The sequence below is a fragment of the Acanthochromis polyacanthus genome, chromosome 22, assembly GCF_021347895.1.
Source record: "Acanthochromis polyacanthus isolate Apoly-LR-REF ecotype Palm Island chromosome 22, KAUST_Apoly_ChrSc, whole genome shotgun sequence".
In the NCBI taxonomy this organism is placed as follows: Eukaryota; Metazoa; Chordata; class Actinopteri; family Pomacentridae; genus Acanthochromis; species Acanthochromis polyacanthus.
The window spans coordinates 18,543,444-18,560,614 of NC_067134.1; the positions used below are offsets into that span (position 1 = coordinate 18,543,444).

General features: G+C 39.7%; 1 protein-coding gene across 2 annotated transcripts in view; it reads left to right on the forward strand.

The window, feature by feature from the left end:
- Nucleotides 1-17,171, forward strand: part of cckbra (cholecystokinin B receptor a) — a 46,670-nt gene that overhangs the window by 1,005 nt on the left and 28,494 nt on the right. Inside the window, exons 2-3 of one of the 2 annotated variants that reach the window (XM_051943152.1) lie at nucleotides 27-142; nucleotides 14,144-14,392. In XM_051943152.1, the coding sequence (XP_051799112.1) occupies nucleotides 28-142; nucleotides 14,144-14,392 (364 nt within the window). In that variant the 5' untranslated portion in view covers nucleotide 27. The remainder of the gene's footprint in view (nucleotides 1-26; nucleotides 143-14,143; nucleotides 14,393-17,171) is intronic. The other variant, XM_022195706.2, reaches the window with a different exon arrangement.

A 17,171-nucleotide genomic window follows, 5' to 3' on the forward strand; every position in this document is an offset into this window, starting at 1 on the left:
TTTGTTTTTTCGCTTATACTTCTCAGAATGCTAAAGCAGATTAAACCCCTCCACATCAGGGAGGAGATAAGGGCCCCCGAGCTAAGTCTTCTATCAAGACACCAGTTGAATGTGGGGGCTGGTTTGGTAATGAGGCCTGAACGTGAGTGCGAGTTCTTTATTTTTTTCCCCTGCCTCTGCTGTAGCATTGAGAAATTTTCAAACCTTGCCCCACTAAATAATTCAGACATTCCTCCTTCTTTGCTGCATTACTTTTATTGACCTTATATCAGGGGCAGGCGTGCAGCTATGAGGGCTCAACTACCTGGAGAGCAATCCCAAGCTGTGGGGCGTGTTCGCCGTTCGCTGGCCAGCTCCATCTCATTCCTCCTCTCCCACATGTCTGTAGGGTGACACACAAATAATCTTCTGTTATTCACTGTGATCCGTCGTGGACATACCCCGTCTTATTTTCAGGCCGAAGAAGAGCAATAAAGGTTCATTATGTGCATAGTTGTTCTCAAATGTCCAAAGCTGGGACAGGAAATTAAAGCCCCATCCCTCCATTTGGGGAATTACCGCTGTTCGATTCATTGAATTGGAGATTTAGTCTCTTGCTTGCAGAAGGGCTGAGCTGCAGGTACAGTAGAAAAGTGCTTTTATATTAGTTTTCACACAGAAAAGGGTTGCCTTTATTGGTTATGGTAGCAGAAAACACCTAAATCACTTATTCTGAGCAACTTTTTTGATAGTTAATAAATAGTAATTGGTGCATTTTAGGTTTATAGCACAATTATAACAGTCTCAACCCCAAAAAAATGCAATAAAATTGAAGAAATGTGCTGTATTTAATCAACATATTTCAATACAGAGATGACTCATTTAGATGAAAATTTAATCCGCAAATTATTTTCTTAACTGTTTTCTCCCTGAAAATCCCCGTCAGAGATGAAATCTTCAAATAGCTTGTTTTATCTGACCAAAAGTCAAAAATAATAGCAGGCTGGATGCTTTATACATCTCATAGTTACTGACACCAGCTTAACTTCTAACAGTATTATAATGAGGGTCTGCTTTGTGTCACAACTGCATGATGATTGTTGAGCTTTTCTTTCTTCTTTAGTTCCTGTAGATCCTATAGAGGTATAGAGTTGCCATAGAGGGTGAGGTGCACCTCTCTGGGGAGGCGTGGGAGAGTTGAAAGGAGGCGCTAAGAGAGAAATGAGACAATACAGTACGAGGTGAAAGACACAGGAGCATGGTGTTGTTCTAAAAACAACTGCTGCTTACATGTGGTAGTTTTGCCCAGTGGTTTGAGCTGCTTCCTCAACAAAGTCAGCAGATGGACATCAGTGCCGCAGATTGCTTCAAAAATCACACTTACTGACAGAGTGATAACGAAGGCAGGTCTGAACACACACGATACATGTATTTATAGATTCAGTAAGCATTGCGAGGATATCATTATCGCACATGTGCGTTGCAAGTAAACATCTAGAAAAGGCTAAGAAATTATCTAAAAAAGATGCTCCTTTCAACTCCAGAACTTGCTTAAGAATTACCATGTTTTTGATTTAAATTCAGTATCAAAGTAATCCGTAAAACTTATCTGTAAATCCATGGCTACCCAGCAAACTGGAACTGCTACTTCAGTTTCGGCATAATTTTGACCGTGCCAGTTTACCAAAATGTATGCAAATATAGGCTGAAAAAATGAAGCCCAGCGTCAGACTTGGAACATCTCTGCTTTAAATGTGCAGGGATATGAGTCTTGTTTCATTTGAAGTCCACAAGCTTTGATATTTTAACAAGTGTATTTTCCTGTGTCCTTTGTTCCATTGTCTTAATTTAGTCCACTTTGTATTAAGAAAATGACAAATTTTCAGCAAGTCTAACTGTCCATATTGGGGTGGGTGGGAGAAGTAGTTACATTTTTGTTCTTTCACTTATTTCTGGCTGTTTCTCTTTTTTTTTTTAAAGTCCAAAATATCAAATGATCCTCTGAGATCTGTGCAATTGAATTTTGGGCTGTTTTTTTCCTCATCTCCAGCCTTCATTGTTGCGGTTCCTGCGACTGATAGAGCAGCTCCAACCACACAAAAGTGAAACGACATGTGACATATATCACATTATAGTAATCACTGTGGACTCCTGGGCTCAGACAGGCTCCTGCTTATGTAGAACAACATCGGCAGTCGCACCTTGACACTGCATGGACGCTGTGTGCTCCCTGCTGATTCAAAGTGGCATTTTGCTGAGCTCACCCCGTCCTTCTGAGTCCATGTGAGATAAGTTATCATGAAGTGGATCTCCTAAGCATTAAATGAACATTGTTATTCAGAGAGAAACCAGCTACTTGCCTTGAGCAAAAAGGGGGGGAAAAAAAGAGAGAGAGAGAGTGAGACTGCAGCAGAGACGTTGCACTGCATACACGGTGGCAGGGCGGCTAAGGAGTTTCTAATATCCAACCAATTTCCCCAATGAGGTGTCTTGTAGCACAAATCAACATCTTATTCCCTTTGGGAATTTGCACACTGATGTAGCCTGTCATAACATGAGCACAGTAATCAGATCAAATAATTGGAAAATTTGGAAGCGACCTGGTGAGGCGAAACTCGCAGCACGCAGGCACAAATTATTTGAAGCATCCTCGTTTGCTGATAATGAGCCGCTGCCTCTTAGGTACAATCCAATCCGGAGGAGCTTAAAAATCCGACTGTAGCGCACATTTAATGAGGAAAATCAATAAAGGATTATAGCTTTTAGTGTCATCAGTTCACTCCACGAAAACTGTACATTTATCATTAATCTTGAGGGAGTATTATGATCCTCGTTGAAAATTATAGCACCAATAAAGATTTTCTTAAACATGTGCAGCATTCTCTCAACCATGGAATAGCTGTATTGATCTGTAATGCTCCCTGTCTGCACACTGGCTCTACTAACTCGCTCTACGACAGGACAGGAGTGAGGCTGAGCCATGGTTTTATGGGGGTTACCTTCTAACAGTTAGGCTCAGTGCATCTAATAGGCAACTAATTTCACTGCCAGTTAATCCTTAATGGTGTGACTTACTAGTGCGGTATATGTGATGACGTATAAGCAGATATATGGCAGTGAGCTCTCAAAGACGATTCTCAAATAAATGAGCTGAGATCTTCAGTTGATTTCAACTCTGAACTCTGGGGTCTCTTAAGTCCAAAAAGTCTAATTAGTGTTGAATTGGTGCCCCACCGCTGGTTTGTTTTGCATAGTGATTTATGGGATCCTAGTGGAAAACACCTCGGCTGAACGTTTCATTTAAAACGGAAATCCCTTAAGAGGCAACTCCTATAATTGCAATGAGATGCCGGTTCAAATTAGACTACACGGAACAGAATGAGAAAACAAGAGAGTCCGTTTCAACCAGCTAGGGGTCACGACAGTAGATTTCACTTCTTCTAATTAGTATTTGGGTGACACTAAATTGAGTAAATCATCAAGGCTCGAAGGCGTTTGTGAGAGTTGCCGTGATTGATAGCTATCTTGAAATATTACACGCAGCAAGGCGGTTGACTCAAAGCAAGCAGGAAAAGTTTATTCATTTCACAACAGATGGAGGAGCAAAAAGGCAATATATAAAAACAAACGGGACTAAAAGTTTGGTAAAATAGAAAAAGTATGCTTCATAGCAAAGGCTGGACATTTTGGGAAATATGCTCATTCCACTTCTTGCAGAAAGTTAGATAAACTGACACCACTCTGGTCTCTCATGCACAGTAAATATAAAGTTTGGACATGTTGTAGGTCTGTCTCTGAGTCAGGATTGTCAGAGTTGACTCAGTCAGTACCTCAGGCCGATGCAGCTGCTTGACTGCAGCCTGGTTTATTGTGGTTTTCTCATCGTTTCTTTTTCATCAAAGCAATGGGTACCAATATGGATGCCCTTTCATGCACATAATACAGTGCCGAGCATGTACATAAAGATGGATGAACCCTCCTCAACGTCACCCATAGGTTTCCTGGGTGCTGTTACCAACTCCTAGCTGATCGAAAAATGAGCATAGAACTGGGATATGAGTGGAGCTGAGGCGGTCTATGTAAATGTCACTGAGATGGCATCCACCTGTCACGCCCATTATTATATGTGCATAATAACATACAATTATAACTGGTGAATTACATAAAAATATACAGCTTCCATGAATGGAGAAATTAGCTTTACAGACCAAAGTTATTTTTTGTACCAGGCTGTAAACTTGTTTCTGCTGTAAAGTTGGATGTTTTAACATGGGGCTCTATGGAGATTCAGCATAAACTGTAAATAAAAGATGAACATAGCCTCCGGGTCAGAAAATTAAAGCCTAAAACCCATATTCTTTTAAATGGTCAGCAGGGGGCGACTCCTCTCGGAGCAAACAGAAATCTAGTTTTATTAAAGACTGTGAAAATGGCTCTACTCCAATCTTGATCTATTCTTGACTCAGGAAACATTTTCTTAATGGGTTTATCGAAGTAATCTGATTAAGAGTGAAATAGATGATAAAGCAGGTTAAGATATGGTGGGGCTAACTTGTTCTTGACATTTTGCTACAATATCGCCATATTTACAGTCTTTCTCTAGCCTAGCCACGCTAGACAACCCACGGCAACAAATTTAATTCTCTGCCAGGGTGGGTCTAGTTACCCTCCATAAGGCTCGAGGTTGGATGCTCCTAAAACTGGCTGGACGAATCACCATGAAGTGTAGAGTCAGAAGGCGGGTGTAACTAAGTGACGATAGAGGCGCGACGATTCTGACAGAAACAACTGGCGCACAATAAACAGTTATCTTTCGACTTGGCTTTGGCCACAGCCCTTAAAGATTTGAAGCTAAAATTCAACTTGAAAGATAAACAAAGGACGGCACTGAAGTGTTTCATTGAGAAGAAAGACGTATTTGGACTTATGCCGACGGGATATGGCAAATCCTTAATATACCAGTTGGCTCCGCGGCTCCGCTGGTTGGGAAGCTAATGGGACTTAGCCACAATCTGGCGCTCTAGGAACTACGTCAGCCTATTCGTTGCGCTGATTGGTTGTATACCTACCCAATTGCTGCAGAGTGATTTGATAGACAACCTTTTAGCCCGCCTCCCTCCCTGTCAAGCGTGCCCAGACCCTTGCATCTTCAGAGCATGGGTCTAGCGTGGCTAGGCTAGTCTTTCTCTGGATCCAGCCTCAAATGGCCATTCAAGGAAGTGCAGTTTTGGTTTGCCCTGCAGTGCACAGGTTTATGATGGCTTCATTTATCAGCACCAGTATTTTCGAAAAGAGTGCTTGACATTCACAGAACAGGGCAGTTCATCTAGCTAGTTTTAAGTTTAATAAATTAGCTTTCTAAAATACAATAAGTTGTCCTCGGATTCTCTGGCTAAAACCACCAATAATTCAATACGTATGGTTTCAAAAGAACAAGATGGTGACGGCCAAATGCAGTTTCAAAACAGCAGTTCACATAGTCACTGCATCTATTTTTAATACAGAATTTTTTTAGTTAAACATTCCAAAACCAATGTCTCAGTGTCACAAGGCAAAGCAAAAGAGACTCACTAAATACAAAGGGTGAATGAAAGATTCAACAAGGCATTTATTAATAACAGTACTAAAGATATTTTACCAGTTTGGAACCGGATCCAAAATGTGAACAGCTCTTGGAAACCATCCCTGCACAAGTCATGAAGTCATTACTGTTGCACATTCAGGCATCCTAATCTTAATTGGTTTGTAGACTCACTGCAAACTGTAGACTGCATGGCTGTATAATTTACAGTCTGTAACCAGGCTGCCCTTTGAACACTGGGAGGCATCTCCCTTCATATCGTTGTGTTTGCAGAGGCAGCAGAGGGACATGGATTTACTGAATTTGTCACCCTCAGGAAAGGCTGCAGTGCAGTAAGTCTGCCTCAGTTTTCCTGCTGAATGCTTCACTTTAAAAGACATGAGCTCACAGCGGCTGCATATATGCCATCCTGCCATTAAGCTTATTGTCCCATACTCATCAAATTTCATTTACAGCCAACACATTTCTGCTCTTGGTCCGTTTGTTTGAAAGATTTCAAGTGAAAACATTGAGCTTAGAGTTAGAAAATGTTGACACAGACAACAAAGACGGAATTAATGGCATCAGAAGCCGATGTATATGTCAGAACTGGCCTTATGGGTGCAATTGAATATGTGCTGAGCTTGTTCATGCACTACAAATAAGCTTATTTCCAACTTTTGAAAATTTCAAAGCAATGTAGGATCAATAATCTCTCATGGGGTTGCATAGTGGGAAGACTGGGTTGAATTGTGCTGACTGTTACAGTAACCCGCATCATTAGAGATACAGTGGAGATGGACTTCTGCATATCGAGCACCAAGTTAAATCGCTGCCAAAGGACTCATTTCTTATCACTTTTTTTTAAGATTCATTAATGCAGGTCGTGTACTGAGCGCACAGTTAAATCTGATATCCGTCAAATTCGTGTCCAACCAGAACGCACCCACCAAATGTTGTGCAACCGAGCAAACATATTCACTTTGATCCGTTCAGACAAACGAGAGACACAGATCTGACACAAGGTGAAATCAGTCCTGGCATTCAGAAATTATTCCTGTGAGTAAACTCAACATAAAGAGATCAAACGCACCCCAAACTAAACCTTATCTCTGGATTGAAACTTTTATAAGACATGCCATCAACTCCCTGAACTTTTCTTGGCATTTTGAAAAGAGCCAATGTGTGGTTGTCCGTGACAACCAGAGGATTGATGGGAATTAAAGAGATTGGAAGTGCTGTGTGAGGTCAGACACTGGCTTTATTGGCAGAGTGGACACAAATAAGGAGGAATTAGAGGCAACCTTTTCACTCCGAGAAGACATTTATAGCAGGCATGTTTGTAGTGGTTTATTCTCAAGTTGGAGTGTTTACTAGTTAAGAATGAAATGACTCCAAAACACATCCATTAATGGATAGAAGGAGAAGGATGTTTATATGTAATAACCAGCAGGCGCTTGTGCTTGAAAAACCGATCAGAAAAAAAATGAATCTCTGCTCTGACTTCTAAACACCACAGATGCTAAATGCAAAAGAACGCAGACACGTTTATTAGTCCAAATGAAGTTAGAGGTATGGATTTGTTTTATATCCTGCTGAAACGAGGTCAGGTGGGTTGATTCTTATGATATTGCATGAATGTAAGTGAAACAAATAGAATTTAATTTAGCTATTTCTGTCACTATGAGTTATGAGCCAACAAGTCAATCAATGTTCATCTCTCTGTGAGGTTTTATTACCCCCAAACAAGATTTTCCACACCAGAAAACTGAGCAGTGGATAAAATTAGGTTTAAAATCTTTGTTTCCTTTTGCAGGAATTAGTACAAGATAGAACAGGAACAGGTTGTGAGAGGGAGGATTTCAGAAATCAATTTTTAATCACTCCATAAATCAGAAAACACTCTCCACAGCCAGGAAAAAAAAAAAATCAATTCTCACATTCCCAGGAGTAAAATGTTCTATACATTAGTAAAAACCTTCGGAATATAGATTAGGAATAAAACTGAAACATTTGGTTAAAGTGAGTGCCGCTGAAATGAAGATTTCTGACAGAGAGTAGAAGGAACAACTCCATACATGTAATAATTGGAAACCGTCACTTACATGTAAAAATAATAGAACTAATAGATATCACACCAATCTGATTACTGAAATTTGTCTATTTTACAAATCTTAAACTTGACATTTGTATGAAAAAATTCTGTTTTGCCTGTAGTGTTTTGTCATAACAGTAAATATTTCCACAGAATAAATATCAATAATCAAATAGAAATACAGACAACACTTGGGAGATTGCTCTCTGCAGTTTTGAAATAATTGCTGCAAATAAGGTGGTTTTAGTTGAAGTTGAAATCTGAGTAGCTGTCCACTATAGCAGATACCATGCATGAAAGGGTTAAACGGATTGTTTACAACAGGAATATAAATGACTTGCATGTCACAATGTTGGAAATTTCTTCACACAATAGTACTCGGGGAAATCCAATGATATTACCCGTACTACTACTGCGACTGTCAAACAAAATGAATCTTAAGTCCCTGACTGTACTTTATATGTAAACAAAAAACAGATGTGTTCATTCACATTGTCCTTGTAGGCCAGTAAACACGGTTAGTGCTTCTCCTTCTGCATAAAACATGGGTAAAACTTTTTACCATTTTCAAATATCCATTGTTTACATGCAAAACCGTCAGCTTGCATCTGTCCTTGTTTTACTTCAACAACGGCTAGTTTAGACATTTGACGAAAGTTTCGCGATGCATCGGACCTCCGCACTCTGCATCAAATTTGAACGAAGGTGAAGCCAAGTCCACTTTATGCACCGGGGAAATGCAGCTCGAAACACATCGCAACGGATGCATTTCACATAGACAATGAATGGGAGGCGGGAAATTGTCGGATCAGGTGGACACATACCATAACTCATGGCTGATCCAAAAATGAGCAGAGGTGGAGCCATGGCCTGTCCTGTCATTCAAAGCAGCCACACCATTAATTCGAAATAACAGTAATCCTGAACACAATGTAAACTATTTAAATTAGTGCAGAACCTCGCTCTAGAGACCAGAATTGTATTTTGTACCAGGCTGTAAACATATTAATTCCTGCTATAATGTTGGACATTTTAACATGGGGGTCTATTGGGCTCGACACACTTTACATCCAGCCTCAAGAGGATGTTCAAGGAATTGCAGTGTTTGGATTTGTTTTTCTGTCCTCGACGTTTCTGTTTGATGCAACTCAACTGCATTGATGTGGCGAGGTGTAAATTGTGCACAACATAGTTTTACTAATTTCATGTCTTATCTGTGGCAAACACACTATTTTACGATGTAGAATTAATGGAGACGAATGCTGCAGCTGTTGACAGTAATATAGCAAAATTACAATTCTATTCATATGAATCAGTAGCTGCAGGGCAGAAAGGACACTTTCTACACACTTCTCAGTCGTATCTTGTATAATATGTGTAGGAAGCAGTACTTTGAGAACACATCAAGTGTGTCAGTTCAACCCTGAGGTGTCAGATTTGTGCCTGTTGTATATCAATATTCCTCCATCGCTGTCAGTAACCTCAGGCATTTGATGTGCTTTTATATTGTAAATACACGGCGGTTATTGGTTAGCAGTGAGCACACTCCTGCAAGATTTACATTTAGTCCCATGGGATGCCAGAGCTTTCCTCTACTCTCTAGTGTACGTTTTAATCGGAAACACCGGTATTTTAAATTCACATTAAGATGCACTTGTTTGAATCAGAAAATAGGAACTACAGCTGCATGCAGAGGAGCTTAAATTAGTGCAGGGCAGATTAGTTCAGTAATTGACCAACATTATGTTAATTAGCTAATTTAATGCCCTATAAATATGCTAAGTCATTCATGAAGCAAGCCTGGCAAACGTTTACTTAAAATTCATTCTGGACTTTAAAATACTTTTGAAAAAGTCTTAACTTTTGACTTACTGGCTTGTGCCAGAGTTTAACTTCACTGGCTGCTTTCTCTGCTTCATATTTATGTAAATTGACCCTCTCAGAATATGGACTATTGAGAGATTGTGAATTTTCCCTCATTTCTGAAAATTGGTAGATCAAATAATCAGATAAATTACAATAATGGTGAGCTGCAGCTTAAATGTTGCAGTTATAGAACACATGTTGACAGCTTGCTTTTAATACTAATCGTTGCTGACAGCCCTAAGTTCAGAATTCATTTTCTGACTCATATCTACTACTTGTCAGGTTCACTTCCAAGCAGCTCTCTGCTCACTTCTAATTAGGAGGAATATGAGATTTGGACCGAGCTGAAAGTAATTTCCAACAATCTGTAACATTTCATCATCTCACAGGGGCTTTGGATGAAACTCAGCCTCGTGGCAAGGTTGTGATTAAAAGGATGGTTCAGAAGGGCAGCTCTTTTTCTGAAATATCACCTCTAAGTTCATTACTGATGATTATTTTTGATCGTTGTAACAATTTATTCATGATAAGATGGAGCCCTTTTGCTCCACAACCCCAGTAAATGACAGTGCTTCTCGCTGGCCTGCTGTGCCCATGAAGCTGTGCTGAATCTAAAGATAAGGCAAAGTGATGTGCTGAAACTTCAATGAACCCTGTGGAGAAACATAATTACTGTTTGTACTGCACAGGAAATAGGACGGGCAGAGCAAATAGAGCAAGCAAGGGTTAAATGAACAACCACAACTCCAACAGAGGCAGCGTCTCTCAGCTCTGTTTCAAAACTAAAACGTTCCACGTCAGCAACTTCTGCTGCATATGAGCATCTCAGAGGTGAACGGCTTCCTTTATCTGTGATGTATTTATAGATTCCTGTGGATTTGAACACAGCTGTCATGCTTCAGGGAGTCAAAGGAAGCAAAGCGAACTGTCCTGCAGTCATTAGGCTCGAGGGAGCCAACATACCGCTGGTGCTCAATGAATGCATAATTCCATTTTCACTTAGCTGGACTGCAAAAACTCCAACACAATAGCTGCTACCGAGCCAGTGGGAGCTCCCTGCTTGGTGCTGGAATTCTCACAAGACAGCCAAGTGCTGATTATGCATGTCTCACATGTGTCCATTGTGTGGATCCAACCCTCGTCAGCTGCATCTTTCAGGGACTGAAATGCAGCCGATGTTTCCTACATGAGTTTGGACATGATGTCAGTCTTCGGCTGATGAAACTGCTCTCTAAATGCAGTCAGAGGATTTCAAAAGAATCAAGGGGAACAGCATGTCTCAGGTTACAGAGATGGTTAGCATGCATCCTGCAGTGTCCTGACTTCCAATCCAGATTTTATCGTCGCCCTTTTTCCAGTAAAAGTAAAATTTTACCTTGATGCCAGCTCTTACAGTTCCAAGGGGGAAGTAAAGGACAGCAGAGAAAGACATGACAGCAGGTCAGACCTGTTTTCCGATCTATTGTTTTTTTTCAGATTTTAGGGGTATCTATACATATTGGGGATTGTTTTTATGTTCAAAAACTATGAAAATTTTGATTTTTTTTTTCATTTGGCCACTTCAATTTTTGAATCTTGTATTAAGATCATGAAATCAAATGATAAATCATTTCAATAGTGTGTCATAAAAAAATTGCAAGCATGAAAATTCAAGCTAAGCCACAATGTGGGAGGTCGAGATGAAATTATGAAAATAAAAATAGCCTGCTACTGAATCATTAACAAGTTATTTATTTGGCACAGCATCAATGTGGCACAAAGAGGCATTTCAAAGCCCACATGTACTGATAGAGTCCTTTCTCCACTGTTCATGAGCAGTGCTGCCTCTAAGGTGCTCTGCTGCAGACCTTTAGACTTCTCCCATGTCTCTGTCTTTAATCAGACGACTCAGTCAGCGCTGCACATGGCCGGCCGCGACCTTGTCCTGTCAGATAGTCTCATTCTCAAACAGACTCGCTGTGACAGGTCAGTGTGTGAGTGAAGGGAGCATCCCAAAAGCCCTCCGGCCGGGCCGTCCTGCTGCCCCGATGCTCAGCTGTGTGGCAGCGATGAAAGACAGAAATCTTACGAAACGCTTCCTATAGAGGACTGTTCCATTCCTCGTCTGTCAGGTGAAACCCGATCACGTGTCTCGCTGTGCTCATTTTGCACCTCACTGTGGCTGTTCCAAATCTCTGCTCATTTTGACTATGTTCACACTGCAGGCTCAAGTGACCCAAATCCGATTTTTTTGCCCCTATGCGACCTGTATCTGATCTTTTCATGACAGTCTGAATGACACAGATCTGTTTTTTTCAAATGCGACCCAGGCCACTTGGATATGTGGTCCTAATTCCGATACGTTTCGGATCTTTTGCCATGCGACTTCAGTCTGAACGGCCAGGTCACATTTACCCGACCTATACGTCATTGGTACACGTCAAAAGTCACTATTCTGTGTTCAAGCAAAACACGTCTTCGGACTGCTGAAGACGTGTGTATTGCCGTGAGTGTGTTAAAAAGAGGCGCTCACATATGTACGTAAAGGTCGCCCTCATCATTCGAAAATTCTGAATGAAGTTCGCATCTGTGAAGCCTCTCACATCACTATCCCACCACTCCACACCCACACAGTTCTCTGGACAGACGTTGCTGCCACTGCCCCACAAAACGCCAGGGCCAAAATCCTGGCTCTCTTCCTTCTTGACCTTCTCCTTAAAACGATTAAGTTATAAATATGTTGGCTCCGGCTGGACAACAACTTTAAAATGGCCAGACATGCTCTACTGTTAGCGTCCATGTTTACTTCCATAAACACTGAACAGGCTCTCTGCGTGCATGGTTGTGTCCTCTTCGTGCAAGCAGGACACTTTTGGGTCGTGTGAGGTTCACACAGGAGATCACATACAAATCGCATTTAATTGGAAATGTGAACGAACTCTCAAAAAAATTGGATTTCACAAAAAAATCGGAATTGAGCATTAAGCAGTCTGAACGTAGCCATAGTGTCTTTTTGTGGCACACTGGCTGTCTTTTTGACCAATTTGCACATTTTTGTAGTCTCCCTGCATCTCCTTGTGTGTCTTAAGAGTCATTTTGCATCTTTTGCTGTCATTTTTGTCTGTCGTCTCTATTTGTTGACACTGGTGTGGCTTGATACTCATTTAGCAGTTTTCGTAGTAACTTTACATCTATTTTTGTAGTTTTACATTTTTTTGTAGTAATTTTGCATCTTTTTGTTGTCACTTTAACTTTTTTGTAGTTATTTCGTATCTTTATATTGATATTTTTGTCTGTTTGTGGTCATTTTACATCTTTTTAAAATGTTGCATTTGTCAGTTTGCATAATTTTGATGTTATTTTGCATATTTTTGTTCACATTTTGCCACTTTGTAATGATTTTGTTTCTTGCCGTTTTCAGTTTGTGTCTTCTTTGTAGCCATTTTTCATCTTTAGCTGTCATTTTCCAACTTTTTTAAAATCATATTGTGGCCATTTGTTGTAATTTTGAATCTTTTTATACTAACATTGTATCGTTTTGTTGTCAGATTGCATCTTTTGCTGTCATTTTTGACTCTAAAGTCATTTTTATCTCTGAAGGCACTCTGTAATTTGCATAATTTTGGTGTAATTTTTGCCTCTTCATAATCATTTTGTCATTTTGGGTTTCATCTGAGCGGACACGTCACTTCATACATTCTGATCCACATTTGTCAGTCAAACCTGTTCAGTAACCCGTCCATGATATTAATAATCCAACTGTTGACATATTCAGCTGTTTACTGACTAGTAGGGAGGCACCATTCGTGGACGGTCAGATTCTAGTGGGGGCTCATGCTGTCCTTGGCCACTTCTCGGCACGTTTTTACAACTATTTCAATCACTTAACTCATTTGAATGAAAACACAAGATAAAGATGTCAGTGATGAGAATAATAAAAGCAGCGTATGAGTTTGTTTTTCCATTTTATCTCATCTTCCCAAGGGAAAAACCTGACACACTCTGCTCAGCACTGATGATGTCTGCCTTCGTCTTTATCTTGCAAATTATTACAATTACTGCTTTTGCTCACAGGGCGAGCAGGAAAATATTGACACTAGAACAATTTAAGATGTTGATTATGCCAAGTGATTCTGTCTTGTAATAGACTTTGGTGTTGTTTATATGCTCAGAGTCTTATTTCCCAGGTGAACAACCGGATTCAATCTTCTTGTATTCATGCTGCCATCTTTTTTTTTCTTCTCCATCTTTTCATTTTGTTATTCCATGTATCAGTCTATATGGGTTTGCCTAAATGACTCCAAAAGAAGTGCTTACATTTGCATACAGATAAATAAAATGCTTTGGGATTAACTTGGTAGTTAGAATCTGGAACTACTTTGTCACCCAGCAAGTTAAATTAATGTACCGATCATCTTGTGCCCTTTATTTATTCTTCCACTTCCACTTGTTTATTACTGTTGCCAGTAAGTAACACAATACGTCTCTTCCCCTCTCATACAAGATAAAGCACCTACAGTCGCACAGATTTTATTGAAACAAGTGGATATTTTCTATTTGAGCAGACAGACAACATTTATTCAGTGTGTCTGGTAATTCACTTGTGCCAACATGCTTCCTTTCTATGACTGATAACACCGTCTGTCTGTCTGTGTCTCTGTCAGAGATGGACTCCCTGCGTATCCTGCTCTACTCGCTCATCTTCCTGCTCAGCGTCTTCGGCAACCTGCTGATCATCGTGGTCCTGATGCTGAACAAGCGCATGCGGACCGTCACAAACTCCTTCCTGCTATCGCTGGCGGTCAGCGACCTGATGATGGCCATCTTCTGCATGCCCTTTACTCTTATCCCCAACATCCTGGAGAACTTCATCTTCGGAGCCGCCATGTGCAAGATTGTAACTTACTTAATGGGTGAGCGCGAAATGTTTCATTCCAAACCTGAGCTGAACTGCATCATTGTAGCATTCGATCAATTCAAACAGCTGTTTCATGTGTTTTTAAAAGTCCCTATCCAATGACTAAACTCCTAAAACTCTCTCTGTATATCAAAGTTTATTCCATTAACCCTCCTGTTCTCATTTACGGACACCGAAAACTATCGTTTCCTTTTCTGAAAAAAATCCAAAAATTCAACAAAAAAAATCCCCAAATTTCAGAAAATGTGCAAAATTTCTAGGGAGAAAATTCCAATAATCCTTAAATATTTTCCTTAATTTTATTTTTTTTAAAATCCCTCAAATTTGGCAAGAAAATTTATGTAAATATTTTTTAAAAAAATAGTAGAAATCTTCCGAAAAAAAAAATCCTAAAAATATCTTAAGTCATTACATATATATCAGTAAAATTTCTAATATTTTCTTTAAGAACATTCACCAAAAAAAATCTAAAGATAGGAGCTAAGCTAACCAGCTGATAGAGAGTGGTGTTAAACTTCCCACCTGGATTTGGACGTGAAATCAAGAAAATTATAGTACTAAAATTTGAGTTCAGTCCTTTTAAAGATCAGAAAGCTTTTCATGATACAACTAAATCTTTTCCACATTTATTTGCAGGTTGATTTACCTTAAAAGAGATAAGTATTAAAGCAGTTATTTTGTAAAGTTCTCACATGTGTCTGTCTCTCACAGTTGAAGTGTACCTATGATGAAAATTATAGACCTCTGTCATTTTAAGCGGGAGAACTAGCACAATTGGTGGATGACTGAATACTTTTTTGCCCCACTGTAAGTATGGAAAAATATCACTGCATGAGCCCAATATTATGGTTGAGTATTGCACAAAAAAGACAAGAGTGTTTAGATGTTGCATTTGGAAGGAGAACACCAAAAATGCTGAACAGAGCACACAGGAACAAAGGGGAGATCAAATGTCTGATCGTTTCCTACATAAGCTGGTCATTCGGTAACAGGGCCAGTATGAGTTTTACTAATTTAACATAAAAACCTGGCGTTTCGTTGCATCTGGCAGCTGATCAGACAGCGCGTTCCAGATCTAACAAAGGACCGTCTTGCGGAGAGGCTTTTCTCTGGGCTCCGTTCTGCCTGTCAGAGGCTAACCATCATGCTGAAAGTGCTCCAACAGTCACACGTCTTGGGGAGTGTGACTTAGCGATGAGCTGGCTCCCATCATGCCAGAGTCAAGGTGCCACGTGAGGCCTGAGTCAGACCGAAGCACAAGAGGCGACAAAGAGACCGAGATAGGCTGCAGTAGTTCATCCCTCCGCTTCACTTTAAAGTTTCAATGGCTGAGAGGAGCTATCGAACAATGAGGTTCACAATCCTATTATTGTCTAAGAAATGTGATGCACCATCTGTGAGAACAGGCCTGCCGAATCTCTTCTTCAATTACTGGGCTCTCTGAGCTGTGATGTGGGGGAGGAGGGAAGAACTTTCAGTTTTTTTGCCCGCTTTGTATCGTTTTATGCTCATCGTTTGAGTCGAGGTTATCCCTGCAGAGCACTTGGACTGATAATGAATGACTGGAGTAATGAGTCACTTCACCGCTGGAATACTGATCTTTTATGAAGATGAGAATAATGACCAGGAAGTCCTCCACTGCAGATGTGATAAATGTTCCTCCCTGACAGCAGCTACCTAAAAAACACCAGAACATTTCATTCTCTTAGGACCATACTGCACAACGACATGTTTCATTATTATATATCTGAGCAATCTTTTGCTCCTGTCACATTTTTCCTCACTGTGGGCTCATTTTTCACTGCAACAATAAGTCCTGCACCTCTGAGGAAACAGCACAACCATGGATAAAACTCAAAAATGACTTCTATGAGAAACGACACCATTATAATGCCATAAATCTATTTAAAGAAGTCTTTAAAATACTAAAGTTGATTCCATACTTTATAAAAATGTGGGGAAAAAATGAAATTACCAACATATACGATATTTTTAAGTGTCCACTAGTGTTATCAGTACTAGAATAAATGTTGGCTCTCCTTACATACAATAGATATTTTATTACTTGTATAAAACATTTTTCAATCCTTGTCTTCTTAGTTCAGCCTGATGGTCACAGCTGAGTCTCTAATGGTTTCTTAGTGGTGCCAAGAAGCACAGAAGTTTTGGATTTTTACAGAATCTGGTGCAAACAAATTATTTTTGGTAATTTTTTACAAATGAAACATGCAGAATACAGCGAGTTTAATGAAATAATGATTTTCAGTTTAGATCTGATTAATTGTCCTGACTGAACATGGTTAGTGCAACTTAAGGGATGACTGAAAAGTTGAAAATATTTGGTTTTTACAGCGTCTGGCAACATTTTGGGAATATATTTTCAAAGATACTATGACTTTGAACCTGTCAGTAGGTTTGTGGCTCAAATGGTTAAACTTTGAATAAAGACCTGCATAAGACAATAATCCTAATAAAATGTGTATCATAAGAGGTCGATGACATTAAAACATTAATGTAAAAAATAAATTAAAATTACCACCTGTAGACCTCGATATAAAGCTGAAGCGCTTGATTTTAAAGTGAGGTGGTTAAATTTAGATGAAAAATTCTTGGTCCTTGCATTTATTAAAAAGTGGGTCATTAAAAATTATGAATAATTATGTATATTACTGAAATTAACTCTGATCTTGATAAAATGTTCAGCTTTATTACCACTATAGCAGCAGTTCTCTAAGTTCTCAAGGTCTTTATTTCCTCAAAGGTGGGAAATTTGC